At 42.1% G+C, this 15817-nt stretch overlaps 2 protein-coding genes across 3 annotated transcripts in view; both read left to right on the forward strand.

Annotated features, from left to right (window-relative positions):
- sh3glb2b (SH3-domain GRB2-like endophilin B2b) overlaps window positions 1–15817 on the forward strand; it is a 68517-nt gene that overhangs the window by 32720 nt on the left and 19980 nt on the right. The window lies entirely within an intron of this gene.
- Window positions 4641–13640, forward strand: LOC134868360 (G2/M phase-specific E3 ubiquitin-protein ligase-like). Its single transcript, XM_063889427.1, has 7 exons — window positions 4641–9996; window positions 10277–10412; window positions 10687–11104; window positions 11292–11602; window positions 11778–11953; window positions 12699–12913; window positions 13096–13640. Exons 3-6 carry the CDS (start codon window positions 11091–11093, stop codon window positions 12705–12707), a joined length of 510 nt encoding a protein of 169 aa, XP_063745497.1. The 5' UTR covers window positions 4641–9996; window positions 10277–10412; window positions 10687–11090; the 3' UTR covers window positions 12708–12913; window positions 13096–13640.

The following is a 15817-nucleotide window of genomic DNA, read 5'->3' on the forward strand; positions in this document are numbered from 1 at the left end:
TTAGTAAGATGTGAAGTTGTTGCATGCTGTAATGTTGTTTTTAACCTAAAAAACATGAGGAATAATGCACATATAGCTGTAAACTGGTATGATCTGAAACTATGACAGGCTCTAAAAAAACTCAATTCACTTGTCATAGCAGAGTCAATCATAGTAAAGGAGGTACATGACCTCAAGGAGTCCAACTGTTCACAAAAACAAAAGCAACAGTTAGCAGCAACATTTTTATTAAAAGCAAAGTTGAAGTAGAATTTGAAGGCATTAGTGGGTTAAGTTTGAGCTTTCATTTAATCCATAACATTGTATCATGATTTTTGTGAATGTAAAATCCTTATTTTACAGGAAATGGAGTAGAAGTAAAACAAATCCAAAATGGTACTTTCACAATTGATCGGAATGGTGTAAAATTATCTGTAGGGGCATTGTTGGTGATTCTACAGAACACAGCAGCCCGGTTCAGTCTAAACCTCAGGTGCAGTTTAAAGCTAAGCCCCTAAGAACACAGCAGTGGGGTTTGGGAGATCCTGTGATTGAGTTTTCCAGATAACACAGGTTAGAAAGCGTTGAAAGACTTTCAGGAAGAGCTAAGCTCAGAGCAACGCATCCAAAGCTCCTCTATGAGAGGGAAAAGGTAAACATTAGTAAAACATTGATGTGTTTTCTGTGATGTTAGCAGCGTAAGTCATCACATTTATAGCATTTGTGTGTTGCTCTGTAACTGAACCAGCTGCAGAGTGGCTGGGAGAGCTGGGATTTGGAGACGGATCCCACTGCAGCCGAGCAGAGCAAGGTTGGACCATCTATGAGCAGAAACAAGATTGGGTCCTGTTGTTGATCATGGTAGAGAGTCTCCTTGTATTTAGTCTGTGTTGTGGTAAAGAGGTTTTATCCTTCCTGGTTACATGTGATGGTCACTTTGCCAACGTGTCTTTGTTCTTAAACGTTGGGTAACACGTAATGACGTAATGTCATCAGCCTGGGGAATTTTCTTGTAATATTAAGTTTTCAATGGAAATTAACAGGAAGTTATTGGAATTATTCAAGATTCAAGATATTTTATTGCCATATTTGCGCTGACAGATGCAAATGGATCTACTGTATAAATTGTCGAATACATGCAGGGTGAAATATTTGACAATACAAAATCAATGGAATTAGCATTCTCAATAAAGCTTCGTCACACTTGGTAACAGTCAAGTCACAACACTAGCAGAAGATGTTCAAATCATTTAAAGGGGCCATCATATGCTTTTCCAGTTATTACCCGTCCCCTCGTGTATTATGTAGGGTTTTCTGCATGTAAACGGTTTGCAAAGTCACAACCCCTCAAAGTACCCCCTGTAGCGAGTAAACTCTTATCACAGAACAGACGTGTCTGTGCACACCCAGAACGCCTCGTTGGATTCTCCCTTTTCCATTTTTTGTCTGCCGGGGTATGGTGACGTGGGGAGACGACTGACGTCGACTGACTCCACCTGGAGACCAATCAGAGTGTCTTACGCCCATACCTATAGAACAATAGCCACACCCTCTGCCAGGCTACTATGTGTTGAAAAGCTCAGGTACAGTTCAACATTGTATCCAGTCATGCCAAGAAAGTACATCTGTGCCCTGAAATGCGAGGGGAAATCTCATCTATTTGCCTTGCCTATGGCATAACCACGAAGAAGTCAGTGGTTGAAATTTATTTTTCACACTGTTCCTTCAACGGTTGGAAGTACTGCACTGTGTGCTCGGCATTTCCACTTCGGTAGGCATCATGGCGCAGTTTCCACAAGTGCACCTAAATAACGACAGTTAAACGACGTAGCTACAGTTCCGTTAGTCAGCGGACAAACATTTATAACATTACATTTGAAATGTAAGAGCAATTCAAAATAATAACTTTCCACTGTGAAACTGCCTGCTGTAGTTTAGTTTGAGACGGTGGATCAGGTCCATCACGTTGGTCTGTCTCACTGTCAGGATCGGACTCCGGTTCAAACATATATGGCTGTACCGACGCCATTGTAAGACATACACACTGATCAGCTGTTACCGCAAGGCTGTGTAACCGCTCTGTTAGACAGGGGCGGAGCCTCTCTGCTGTTTGACCAATCAGAGCGCACTGGGCTCATAGGGAGGGGGGTCAGTGTGGATACAGAGAGGCTGTATGAGAACATACTCAATGTGATTTTGGAACATTGAACAATGTAAAACTATTCTAGTAGACCTCAACAATGGAATTATGATCAGTAGAAATGGCCATGACATGTCTCCTTTAAAGCGATGAATAGAACAAACTGCATCATCAATGGTTTTGAAGTCAATTTCTAACTCTTAACCAAGGCCAAATTATTACCTCTGGGGGCCCCTGGGCACTGAGAGCTCATAGGCCTCCCAACCCCAGCCCCGCACCAAGAAAGAAATGTGTGCCCACGTAACTCCACGTAATAAGTCTGCATTGAATAAATGTGTGTGATTCTTACAGTAAATGCCACTCACAGCTGCTTTATAGGATAAAAAGCTCCTTCACTGATCACTTCAGAGAAGGGGGGGTTTGGATCTAGCAACATCCAACAAGAAGAAAATAAATTGTTAGTAAAGCTAGAAGATGTTTTTCGTCATAAGTATTTTTTATATTTCGAGAGCATAACACTTTTAAAATGGGACATACTGTAACTGTAAACCCATATCATCTTCTAAAAAAAAGGTAGATCCGGCCCAGCTGTTAACACGGTGTCCTCCCTGTAGATGTGGTAAAACACTCTGAATGTGGAGCTGTTTTACATACAGCGGTTCAATCTTTGAATCCTACCATCTTCATCAAGCATCACACTTTCCTTTACACAAAAAGTTACAAAAAACAAAAGCACAAATAAGAGTAGGGGAAAAAGCCGTGAAGAAAAACACATCATTTATAATAAAGTTTAAATGTTTAGTGTTACACACGGGGGGGCGCTGTACAACAGGCATTGGTGTATGAGGCGCCCCTAGGGACATTATTCAGAAATACCGTTCACACACACAACTGAAACCAAAAGCGCTCATAAACACATGTGAAATGGTCTCACCAGTGGTGGGCCGTCAGGGCCAGCAAGGCCTTCTCTGCTGGCCTAAACATCATCAGAATATAAATTAAATTTTTATATATTTTTTCCACAAATACGTATTAAATTATTCCCCATAGTCTATTCTCTTCATTTTATAGCGTTCGTCTTGGCTGCGCTGCTTCCAGCCTCAGAACGAGATTTGGAGGGCTGGCCTTTATGTTAGAGCTTTTATCCAATCATATTTCAGCCATAATGTGTTGCTAGGGTCAAAGAAATCTGCCCTTAGGCCTTCAGAATCAACAGTGCGGGCGGCTGTAGCTTAAAGTGAACGCAAACAAAACTGTGGCGTTAACCAATCAGATTTCGAGGTGGCGACAACGGGCCAGCTAGCAGGCGTACGCTAACGTTAGCATGTGCACATCTTCTGATTGGATACGCACTATTGAGAGGCAGAGCTAGGCAGTAGGCAGAGCCATACAGTCTATGGGCAAAGCTAGCAAACAGAACTAGAACTTGAGCGAGCTAATTTGTGTAGATTTCTACAAGCTATTTTTTTCAACCCACAATGGCTGAAGGAGGAGAAGAGATCAATTTGGTTGAAGATATAATTACAACGCCATTTTCAAAACGAACTTTTCAAGTAAAGCTACACATCTTGAAAAGGGAACGACCAACTCCAACGCTAGCGAGCCTAACACAGCAGGGAAACTACGAGCGGTACCCCTGGCTCACAGCCTCCGAGAGGCACTGCAAATTGTACTGCCGGGAATGCCTGGTATTTGCAACTGATCGATTTGGTGTTTGGAGCCACACTAAATTTGCAAACTTGAGTTGTCTAACCAAGGCAGCAACGAGACACCAAAGCACAGCTGGGCACTTGGAAGCACTGGTGCTTTTGAAAACCTTTGGGGACACCCGAGTGGATCTACAGCTCAACGAACAAGTGCGCAGGGAAACGGAGCTCCACAACGAAAGGGTGAACAAAAATAGGGAAATATTGAAAGACTGATTGATTGTGTCCTGTTTTTGGGTAAACAGGAACTTTCATTTATGGGACACGATGAAAGCGCCGAGTCCAGAAACAGAGGAAACTACGTGGAGCTTCTTTCTGTTCTTGCTGAGAACAACACAGATTTGCATTACCACCTGTACACAAACAACATGTTTACTGGGACGTCAGGCAAAATACAAAACGACCTGATTTATGCTATTGCTGAAGTGATGGGAGAAGAGATCAAAATGAAGATTAAAAAAGCACCCTTTGTCGCTGTTATGGTGGACGAGACGTCAGATGTGGGTAATGTAGCACAGCTGGCACTTGTCCTGCGTTATGTGACGGACACAGGTGTCAAGGAGCGGTTTGTCAGATAATCTGATTAATTAAGTTAACTGTAAATGCTGATGTATTGATTATAAATGCTTCGGAAATATTAATATAACTCTGTTGCACTTGACTATGTTAAGGTGATGCAACGCCCGGTTATACTGCGTTTCTGTCTAAATATATAGTTTCTAGAGCCATGGCGTCATAATGATGGTATTAAGAGGCAGGGGCGGCTCCAGAAAATTATTGTTGGGGGGGCAATGGCGGGGGTCTGATTTTTTATAGGAGGTGCTAGTGAATTCTGACATAACGAACACCAAACACCACTGTTCCCGGGCTAATAGGCCTACACTACATTGAAATGCACGTTACTAAATGTTTATATACAACAAACACAAGCATATTTAATTACTTGTATTTAATGAATCAACAAACAAGCAAGCACAAGAATACAATTCAAATCCTAGCCACCACAGAGAACATCTGTGGATTTACTAGTGGAACAGAATTGTAGCAGTGTGTAGTGCAACACAGTATACTCTTACCACTGTCTCTTAACTCACTGAATCTTTTGTCTCACCTCTGATCTCCTCTTTACTATCTCTTCACTCCTGTGTTCCTCTCTTTTCCTCTCTAAACTCATCTTCACTATCTCTCCTCCTCTGTTCTCCTCTCCTTCACTCTCAACTTCTGTCTTCATCTCTTCTTCTCTCAACTCCTCTGTTCTCCTCTCCTTCACTCTCCACTTCTGTCTTCATCTCTTCTTCTCTCAATTCCTCTGTTCTCCTCTCCTTCACTCTCCACTTCTGTCTTCCTCTCTTCTTCTCTCATCCTCCTCTGTTCTCCTCCCCTTCACTCTCCACTGCTGTCTTCCTCTCTTCTTCTCTCACTCCTCTGTTCTCCTCTCCTTCACTCTCCACTTCTGTCTTCCTCTCTTCTTCTCTCACTCCTCTGTTCTCCTCTCCTTCACTCTCCACTTCTGTCTTCCTCTCTTCTTCTCTCCTCTTCCTCTGTTCTCCTCTCCTTCACTCTCCACTTCTGTCTTCCTCTCATCTTCACTATCTCTCCTCCTCTGTTCTCCTCTCCTTCACTCTCCACTGCTGTCTTCCTCTCTTCTCTCCTCCTCCTCTGCTCTCCTCTCCTTCACTCTCCACTGCTGTCTTCCTCTCTCCTTCTCTCAACTCCTCTCTCCTCCTCCTCTGTTCTCCTCTCCTTCACTCTCCACTTCTGTCTTCCTCTCTTCTTCTCTCATCCTCCTCTGTTCTCCTCTCCCCACTTCTGTCTTCCTCTCTTCTTCTCTCCTCCTCCTCTGTTCTCCTCTCCTTCACTCTCCACTGCTGTCTTCCTCTCTTCTTCTCTCAACTCCTCTGTTCTCCTCTCCTTCACTCTCCACTGCTGTCTTCCTCTCTTCTTCTCTCAACTCCTCTGTTCTCCTCTCCTTCACTCTCCACTGCTGTCTTCCTCTCTTCTTCTCTCAACTCCTCTGTTCTCCTCTCCTTCACTCTCCACTGCTGTCTTCCTCTCTTCTTCTCTCCTCCTCCTCTGTTTTCCTCTCAATCAGTCTTTTTTAACTGGTGAAGTTCTGCTGAGAGGTTTTCAATCAATACGCCATAATGTTCAGCCATGGGCAAAAGAGTATCTTTGTCCAAGAATGTCTCATGTTTTGGGTTAAGAGCTGCTGCTCCTTTTAGAACGTGACAGCTGTCAGAGGAAAAGCGCCTGTCCAATTCACTGATTAATCGATTGATTACAGGGAAATAGCAGTGGTTCTGATAGTCTTCTGAGGTTTCCAGCGGCTCTTTTGATCCTGTTTGGCTGTTCACCACAAAGTCCTGCAGGTGGTGGGGCTGTTTTTTTCTCCTTACCTGTGGGCGCTGCAGGTCAATGCCAACTGTCTCACACATATCACTGGCACACTCCCAGATTTCAGTCCATGTTTCAGCATTGCGTTTGTCATTGAGGGTATCAACAACTGCAAAGACCAGATCAATGGCAGATGCCAGCTCCAAATCTGTGGCCTGTAGATGATCAGATAAGTTCTTTGTGAGCTTGAATATGCTCTCCAGCATACAGATGTGCACAACAAATTGTGCATCAATCAGTCCAATCAGTGATCTTGCTTCAGTAGCTCTATGAGCATTCGTCTGGTTGCTCACATCCACAAGAGTTGCTAAGAGAGCAGGGAGAGTTCTTTTTATTGCCCACAGTGTAGAATATTGGCAGGCCCACCTGGTATCTGATAGTCTTTTCAATTCCACTGTGCGTTTGGTGGGCTCAAGGTCTTGTTGCTTCTCCATGAACACCTTGTGAGTCACTGTCCCAGAAAAGAAGTTGTACAACATCTTGACCGTTGCAAAGCATTCTGCAACTGCTTTCACATTATGTACACAGTCAACTAAAACCAAGTTTAATCTGTGTGCAGCGCATGTGGCACTTCTTGGCGAAACTTTTCCTGGACACCATTGTTGCACCCGGACATGACAGAGGCCCCATCATAGCACTGTGCAATGCATGCATGTTTGTCTATGCTACACTTAGCCAGTGTTTGTTTAACTGATTTGTGTAAAGACTCTGCATCCAGGCCCTCTGCAGAAATAAAGTCCAGAAACTCTTCATGAATCATATCATTGTTTAGATATAGCAGAGCAACAGATAGCTGCTCTTTTTTGCTCACATCCTTTGTTTCATCCACCATTAAAGCAAAATGCTCTCCCAGCTTAACCTCGTTGCTCACTTGTTCCCTCACCATGCTGGCCACAACATCAATCAGCTCATCCTGGATATCATGATGCACATATTTGGCATTCCCAGGTCCACTGGACAATTTCTTTGAGACAATGGTGTCAAACTTTCCCAGCAGATTTAACAGTTCAATAAAATTACCTCTGTTTGTGGACTGCTGATCTTCCCTGTGCCCTCTCTGTGCAATTGTTTGACAAGCAGTAAACCGCAGTGATTCTATGACTGCTCTCATGTACTGCCTGTTTTCTTGTACTGTTTTTTAATGTCCAGCATCAAGCTTAGTCATAATCCTTGAACCATTTTTCATCCTTGCCTTAAACTCACACCAGCCTTCCGTTGCTAGTTTATGAGAAACACGTGCATGGTGTTGTGTTAGTTTCTCACCTCCTTTCCTCCGGTTTCTGAAGCCAGCGTGGGTGAAGCTCTTTTCTGAGTGACCAGATGTCCGAGCATGGTGGGGAAAATGCCGACAGGCAAAACAGAAAGCAGCATCAACTGACACCGAGTATTCCAGCCACGCGTATTGTTTAAACCAAGACTGGCAAAAACTTCTTAAAGTTAGCTGGGAGCAAAATGCCCGACACGGGTAGGACTTCAGCTGAGGCTGCCTCGGTCCCTCTGCTGGGTCTTGGCTTAAATCCACAGGGCCAGGTTTCCCGCCACCCAAGATCGGAGCTACGGCTGTCGGTGAAGCTCTCCCTTCACTCCCCGAATCTTGCCCGACATTTTCGGGGATGTTATCGGCCTCCGAGTCTTATGCCGCCGCCTCCTCCGCCGCCGCCTCCGCCCTCGCCCCCGCCCTCGCCCCCCGCCGACTCCATTACCGCCCTTCTTCATCCGCCTCTTCATCCTCACTGTCCATGTCCACTCTGTCCTCCTCCATCGTACTGTGCATCCGCAAATCACCGCCGCCACCACCATCATCCACTCTCATCCGCTTTCTGGAAATTAACGTTACAAAACGGTCCATTTTGCTCTGTCACTCGCTAATCTGCTCTGTCGTTAACTAGCCGCTATGCGTCAACCGCCACCAACATGAATGTCAAACGCACGTCTGCGTGCCGTCTGCGTGCAAACTGCCAATCAAATCGCACTACACATACTAAAAAGATACAGACGCTTCTGTAATACGGACCACTACAGCAACGTTATAAACAATTGTTGTCGGACGGTTACCTATGATTGTCTCGGTGGTGTCTTAATTTTTCCTTTATTTGGATTATAGTTTGTAATGCTTATATGTTTCGAGGGCAGGGGGGCGAATGGGGGTGCAAAGCCTTTGACTGGAGGGTCTTAAGACCCTGCTTGCCCCCCCCCCAGCGCCGCCATTGTTAAGAGGTGGAATAATTCAGGTAGGACTGTGTAGGACATCACTGAAGGCCTAGGTGTGAAATGCACGGCCCGCCACTGGGTCTCACACACACATGTGAAACACTCTCACACACACAACTGCAAACAAAAGCTCTCATAAACACATGTGAAAATCTCTCACACACACATATGAAATGGTCTTACACACACATGTGAAACACTCTCACACACACATATGAAACGCTCTCACACACATGTATGAAACGCTCTCACACACACATATGAAACGCTCTCACACACACATATGAAACGCTCTCAGAATTTCACTTGAAACGGAAGGCGTTCCAATTAAACAGGAAACGGTTGAGAACAAACAGCGCATTGCAAAATACAGGCGAAATACTATTCTTTGTTGGTTCGCTACACCGATGTCTTCTCAACAGCCCGCAAGTAGCCTAACTGAGGCAGCGGCGTTGCTCAACAATATATTGGCCTCAGCCGAGACCATTAGAACGCTGTCAAGTGCAACCACAATGGTGCAGCAACTGACCGTTACAACTCGAGGTGAGGACACCGTGGACGGTCACCTAGCATCGCTCTTACCATCCCACAGCGGGCAGCGGCCAGCTACAGCTCCTCTTAGGAGAGATTGTGCACCACGATATCAAGCACAACATTGCTTTGGCACATGGACATCTGGCACGAGGAAAACAAGGTAATTATAAATATCCGGAGTTTGAAATTATCTTTATATATAGCATGAACATCGTTTCCACTGCTAACAGACTGTCAATCCGTTTTCACTTCATAAACGAAAAAAAACACAACATTTTGAGTGTTTTGGTCTGATGTCATTTTAATTTTTCAACTTTTGCTTGCGTATTGGAGACAAAACTTGACTGAAGTTAATAAAAATGATATGTGAGATAACTTCACTGCCAGGAGAACCAGGCTATTAGCTCCAGAGTAAGCGGAAGTTAGCTAGCTAGTGTGCTAAATGAAGTTATATTATTTTAGTTCAGTGGCATTAATTAATAATGTGGAAACTGTTATTTCCTTCCCAAATGAAGAGCATTGTTGGTTTTATCATTATTGTTAATAACAATAATAATAATAACATTAACATTGTTATAACCTTCACAGTGGGAGATATGGACCTGTGCTGGTGACTCAGATGCACTTAATTTTTGGTTTAAAACGGGGAAAAAAACATTTGCTCGTTTTATCGTTTTTAATTAAGGGGAAACTGATTATACTTTAGTACCCTGACTTACTGTTTTCTCATTATTGTTTTATTATAGCAGTATGACTTAACTGTCTGCCTTCATGTAGTCGAATAGTAGACTTATAATGCATAATACATTCTTATTTCAGAGCTAGGGCGCAGCAGCATGGCCATTTCAATAAGGACGTGATACTACTCCCCAATCCATCATTGGATGTAGTGTGCAAACAACGTCCAAAAGTACGGTTACACAAACATGGACATATCCTCAGTGCCTTTGAATTCCAGAAGGCCTGGGACCACCGGACTGTTATTGATCGCATCAGACAAGGCTTTGGTGAGCATATTCCGGAGGACGTCAGGTAAACCCTTTTTTTTTCCTTCTTGCGTTGTTAATAATACAATAATCTTTATTTAAAGAGCACTTTTAAAACGTAGTTTCAAATTGCAATCATCATTTATAAAAACACATAAAAGTTGAATTTGGCTCAAAATGTACAGGATTCAGTCACACACCTTATAGGAGCAAGAACCTGACAGACACACACACACACACTAACACAAGCATACTGTTACATCATATTGTTAAGCCCTTAGCCGTAAAGTAATTCTTGTTTGTAATATCCTACATCTTCTTTGTAGCCTCCAGCTTGTAATGTCTTGTGGCAATAAGTTGGTGTCCCCTAAGATCCAGGAGGGTCAGGAGCTGAATGGGATGCTAATCCACAAGGTTTTTAAAACCAAAGCCCTGTATGTAAGACCATCAAGGACCCTTTTAGTAGGTTTGCTTTTTTGTTTGTTTTACCACTTAATTACATTAAGTATAATTACCTTTTGAAAATAAAATGTTCACTGTTACCTGCTTATAGCAATTTAAAGTTTATACTAAATTCAAATAGAGCAATTTAAATTGAGAAGAGTGTGAACAAAGGCTCCCTATTTTAATCGGTTTAGTAATGACTTGTTTTTTATTTAAGGTTATTTAATTTCAAAGTCTTGCTTTTTTTGCTTTTGATATATCATTTTGGGTTTTCTTTCTTTCTGTTTCAAAGACTGACTCAGAGGAGGAAAGTGAACTTTCTGCCACTGACAGATCAACTGCTAAGGACAGTGATGAGGATTGTTGTGAAATCCTGCAAATCCCCGCAGGCACGAGCAGCTGAGTCACCACCAGGGCAGCCTCAAGAGCAATGAGAAGTAATGATCCCTGTACTGGCAATATTGATGGTGAAGGCAATCCTGGCACTGGCACTGGTATTGATGATGATTATAATGATGATGCCACCAACCACCCAGCTACCAGTGCTGTTAGAAGGAGTAGATTAGTAGTGGAAGGAGTGATGGCAACCATGGGACTAGCGGCCATGATGACTACTCATCATATTTAGCACTTGTGTCAACTCTTCCTGACGACTCCTCGGATGACGAGGAATTAAACAAGGCCATTATTGCCAGTATGGAGTGTCCAATGTGAGTAGCCCACACAGACTGCGTGCGTGAGAGATCAGGATAAATAATAAGGATGTCATCTGATAATTGACCTTTAAATTATTGTGACGTACACATTGAGGATTATTTGGATGCTTGCAATGACGAAAAAAGGGTTATTCTAAAATGTGTAACTTTACTGTGTTTTTGATCATTTTTGTCTTTATAGTGCAGAAAAGGTCCCGAGTCAGGAGATACTGCTGGAACTCTCAAGCAAAATTGTTACAAAACGACAGTGCAGGTTCAATATAAATCGCTCTGCTGTCTGGGAAGGAGCCATGCGGGGTTTCCAAAGGGTATCCTACGACCCAAACTTGATGATTTCTGTAAAGTTCTCAGATGACATGGGGAGAAATGAGGAAGGGATTGATTTAGGAGGGCCAAGGAGGGAATTCTTGAGGCTGCTGATGGAGACCATTGCCAGATCTGCCATGTTTGAGGGAAAAGAAAACAGCAAGAACTTCGCTCTTGACAGTACTGGTAATGTCTTGTTGTTTTTTTATTAATAATGGGAGCTATTTTAGTGTATGGTGATTTTTACATGCAAACTGATCTACAATGTATTTAATAACACATCAAATCCATGATTTTATGTAGCAATGAGTCTTCACTAATTTTTCAATATTACATTTCCTTTTATGTGATTGTTTTGCAGCTCTAAGAGAGGACTGGTACTACAACGCTGGCAGAGCCATTGCAGTGAGTTTGGTGCATGGTGGTCCACCACCAAACTTCCTGTCACCAACAGTGTTTTCGCTTCTTGTTGATGGTTCAGCAAATCCAGCTGTAGAAGACATAGCTGAACCAGAACTCCTTGAGAAAGTCAAAAAGGTCAGTTGGTAGTTTTACATGTTATATTCCATTAGAATTAGGTAATATTACAATGTTCTCTTGCTGTTTTACATTTTGAGAGGCAGTATCGGTCCTGCCCAGTCCATTGCTGAATGCCCACTTTCCATGTGTTGTAGTTTGAATTCCACCACAATCCAACAGACAAGCCAATTATAATTTCTATGTTTTCTGTCACATTGTAGCTATGTGGGAAAAAAACCCTGAACCTCAATCAACTGTGAAGGGACCATTTCGTATCATGTAATTATGCAGTCCTCTAGTGTCTGTTTTTTTAACTAATAAGTTATAAGCATAACAAGTAGCCCCCATAACAAGCCAACCTGCTGCTCCTTGTGATGCTAGGTATCTGAAAGTAGCACGGTTGAGGAGCTTGAGGAGTCAAAGGCACCTCTACTTGAGTACCTGGCTAATGCAGGATGTCTAAGGCCTGTGCAGTCAATCAGGGACAGGGAGCTGCTGGTACAGGACATAGTGATGTTTCAGGTTGTCCACAGGGTCCAAGGTCCATTTCAAAGTTATTCAGTGTTGGTTATTTCGTCAGGTTAATCAGAATAGGAATCAGAATTTGAATTATTGACCAACTTGTTGTAGGATTAACTTCACTAAAACTAAAAACTATTATTTGTATATACAAGTAAGTCACAAATTGACAATTCATAAGTGAATTAGGAACCCTATTTAAATTATGCAAAATTGGTAAAATGTTTCCATGTACTTTGTACAGATTCTGTGAAGGTCTGAAGACTCTTGGGGTTCTTGAAAAAATCAGGAGACATCCTGACAGCTTTAAGCCCCTGTTTTGCTATGAGGCAAGTCTTCTCACTGCTGACCAGATGGACAATCTCTTCAGCATTCGACTCTTCCCAGAAGGGAGCAACAAGAGAACTGCAGAAGAAATGGTTGTAATCTTCTGGAGAGACTATCTCCAGGATGCAGAAGGTAATTGATAGTTTATACTACTCGTAAAATGATGCATCTATTTATATTTTTACTTTAAAAATAGTTTTTCCTACAAAAAATACATGCCCTCATCAGCTAATGATAATAACTCAAGAGATGTTCAATAAACATGTTAATTGGACCAACTACCACTTAAATTGTTTTTCTGTTTTTTTGTATAGAAGAAGAAGGGCCATCCAAACTACAAAAAATATTGGCCTTCGCAACAGGAGCCTCTGTGGTGCCACCCATCGGCTTTTCCCCAACACCTTCTGTGGAGTTCATTCACAAGGGAGAGGACGACTATGCCTCGACACCATTGTTCCCTATGGCCAACACATGTGTCAACTCCATCAGGTTGCCGCTACATGTGTCATATGAAGTCTTTAAAGACAAGTTTGACTTTGCTTTAGGGAACACTCATGGGTTTGGCAGGTCATGAATATACAGTGGTGGAAATAAGTTTTCAACGTGTCAACATTTCTTTCGTTAAATATTTTAATATTTTTCTGATGCAGCTATTCGTTTGAGATTTATACCACTTATTGGAATTGACTCAATAAAAGTCAATAAGTAAAGCTACACAGGTAAAGACATTTACATGTGTGTTTAATACTTTTTCCTCTGTTATTTCACTTTGTTAAACACTTTTTATGGAATGGAATGTTACGTTTCCTTTACCTGTGTAGTTTTATTAAGTCAATACCAATATCTGGTTCAAATTTATTTCACATTTATTTCATTTCATTTATTTCATTTCATATTTAGTTCATAATATTGCTGTTGCAATAAAGTTTGCAATCTTTAAAGTCTCAGTCTCTGCTTGTCTCGCAGTATGTCTTTTTGAGAAAAACACTTTGAACAAATGCTTCTTATAGTTTTGAAAACATGTTTACTAGGTTCATTTATTGTTGGGAAACAGCTTATTTACAAAGTAACTCCTATGTGGACTGAATATACTGCAAGAGTGAAGAAAATAAATGTATTCCATGGTTTCCATCATTTTCAAGTGGATTCACTTGTTGAATATTGTTCATTGTGGTCTCATTAATGGCAAGATCAATGTCTGGAATGATAGCATTATTATTGGTTTGAAGTTCAGGTAATGGCCCTTCTTCATCAATACCATAATGGGTGTCAACATCAATAATGTCATTTATAACCGGATGGATTCCTACGCTGTTTATGACACCTGTATGCCACAGCTGTAGTGGTGTCTGCCCCCCTTGTGTGGAGAGGCCATGGTTGTTCCACTGGTTGATGAATTCTGTTACTGCCCTTTCAATTCTTGGTAAATAGACATAATGCAGACAAAAAAGATGGAAGTTCATTCAATAAATCCAGTATACCCTGTTCCTCCATAAAGTGAAACTATTTGCAAAGTGTCTTGATACAACTCTATTGAGTTCTGCCCATAGTCTCTCAATCCTTTGGTTGTGTACTGAAACACCTGTAATAACGCTACGACTGTTCAACCCCCTTATTTCCAACATAAAACGGGCAACATGTATATTTTCCATACCGTGATCACATCTGACCCTTAAAGGCAAACCAAAGTTTTCTACTGCTTCTATAAATAATGACAAGACACTTGAAGCTCTGTTGTTAGATAAGCACCCTAAGTATATAATAGTCCGGCTAAAGCCATCGACACAGCCATGAAAGACCATCCGCCACCTAACCAGCTTGTGGTTGCCGTCAAAATGCCTGTTGGGAGATATACACTACATTAAAGAAAGTATGTACTTAAAATGTGCACATCTGAACAGTTTACAAGTCAACTTACCATAATTGGTTGGGGACCTGAACACTGTAGACCCTTCGTCGTATAGAATGACGACGTCTAAATGACCGCCCAATGGGATCAACTTGATGCAGGCTCTGTCTGACCCGCCAACGCTGAACTCTTCATACCTGCAAACTAGTCACCTTTCGGCGAAATTCGCCGTTTTCAACTCAAAATATGTCATTGATGTGAATCGTGTAGATCCGAAGAGGTTTTTTTTTAGGGGGGGGGGGGCTGACCGACGACTGACCGACCAACCATAGACTGTATAACCGACTGTATAATGAGCAAGAAACAAGTTTGCTATCTTCACAATAAATAAAATCTTTGTTCAAATGACTCGCGTTCCACGACCACCGACCAATCATAAGCAAGATAAACCACAGCGCGCGCTTTTACCCATCGGTCCCTCTTGGAGTGGAGTGCTCAGTCGTCAGCGAGTGGTTCTTCTGGACAATTTTCGGGATACGTTACAGATACAAGTTTTGAGGTAAATCTAGTAGCAGGTACTCTGGCAAAAACATTGTATGCTGTATCATTTTAACGTTGCAGAAGTAAAATTATTTGAGCCAAATAAAGTGTATTAACATGCTTCAGCTTATCAGCTTGTTAGGTTGCTAGCTAACCTCAGTGAATTGTGTTAAAGTTAGCCTAGCTAGACCAGTTCTACGTCACCTCGTTCAATGCGAACACAATACGTTTGTGAAGGCTGATCTCCACAGCATCCGTCCTGTTACCTGATATTACTGGCGGCTGTCATTGTGGTCAGATATGAGAGGGATGAAAACGAACACGTAATGAACAAATACACATCCGTGTGTGGTTTAGTGAGTAGCTAGTAGTGGTGCAACGGATCATCTTTGATCCGTGATCCGTTCGGATCAATTATTTCGGTTTCGCATTCATCAACTTTTTAGTAGCTACGAAAAGTTTGGAGTTACGAACAAAATCTACAAACGCTGGCGACCGTGTGTAGAGTTAGTTTACAGTAAGCACATATAACGCTTCACTGTTGGAAATGACATCATTCATATTGCGCTGTGTTATGTACACAAGACGCAGATGCCTTTGAAACACGCAATCTAAAAATGAAAACATATTTTATATGTAGTAACAAT

Source organism: Eleginops maclovinus, chromosome 8, assembly GCF_036324505.1.
Source record: "Eleginops maclovinus isolate JMC-PN-2008 ecotype Puerto Natales chromosome 8, JC_Emac_rtc_rv5, whole genome shotgun sequence".
NCBI classification, from domain to species: domain Eukaryota; kingdom Metazoa; phylum Chordata; class Actinopteri; order Perciformes; family Eleginopidae; genus Eleginops; species Eleginops maclovinus.

Bases quoted from the DNA above. Each gene is read 5' to 3' on its own strand.
- LOC134868360 (XM_063889427.1), top strand. The intron at 11,603-11,777 runs GTAATGTCTTGT...ATTGTTTTGCAG, and splicing joins CTTCGCTCTTGACAGTACTG to CTCTAAGAGAGGACTGGTAC.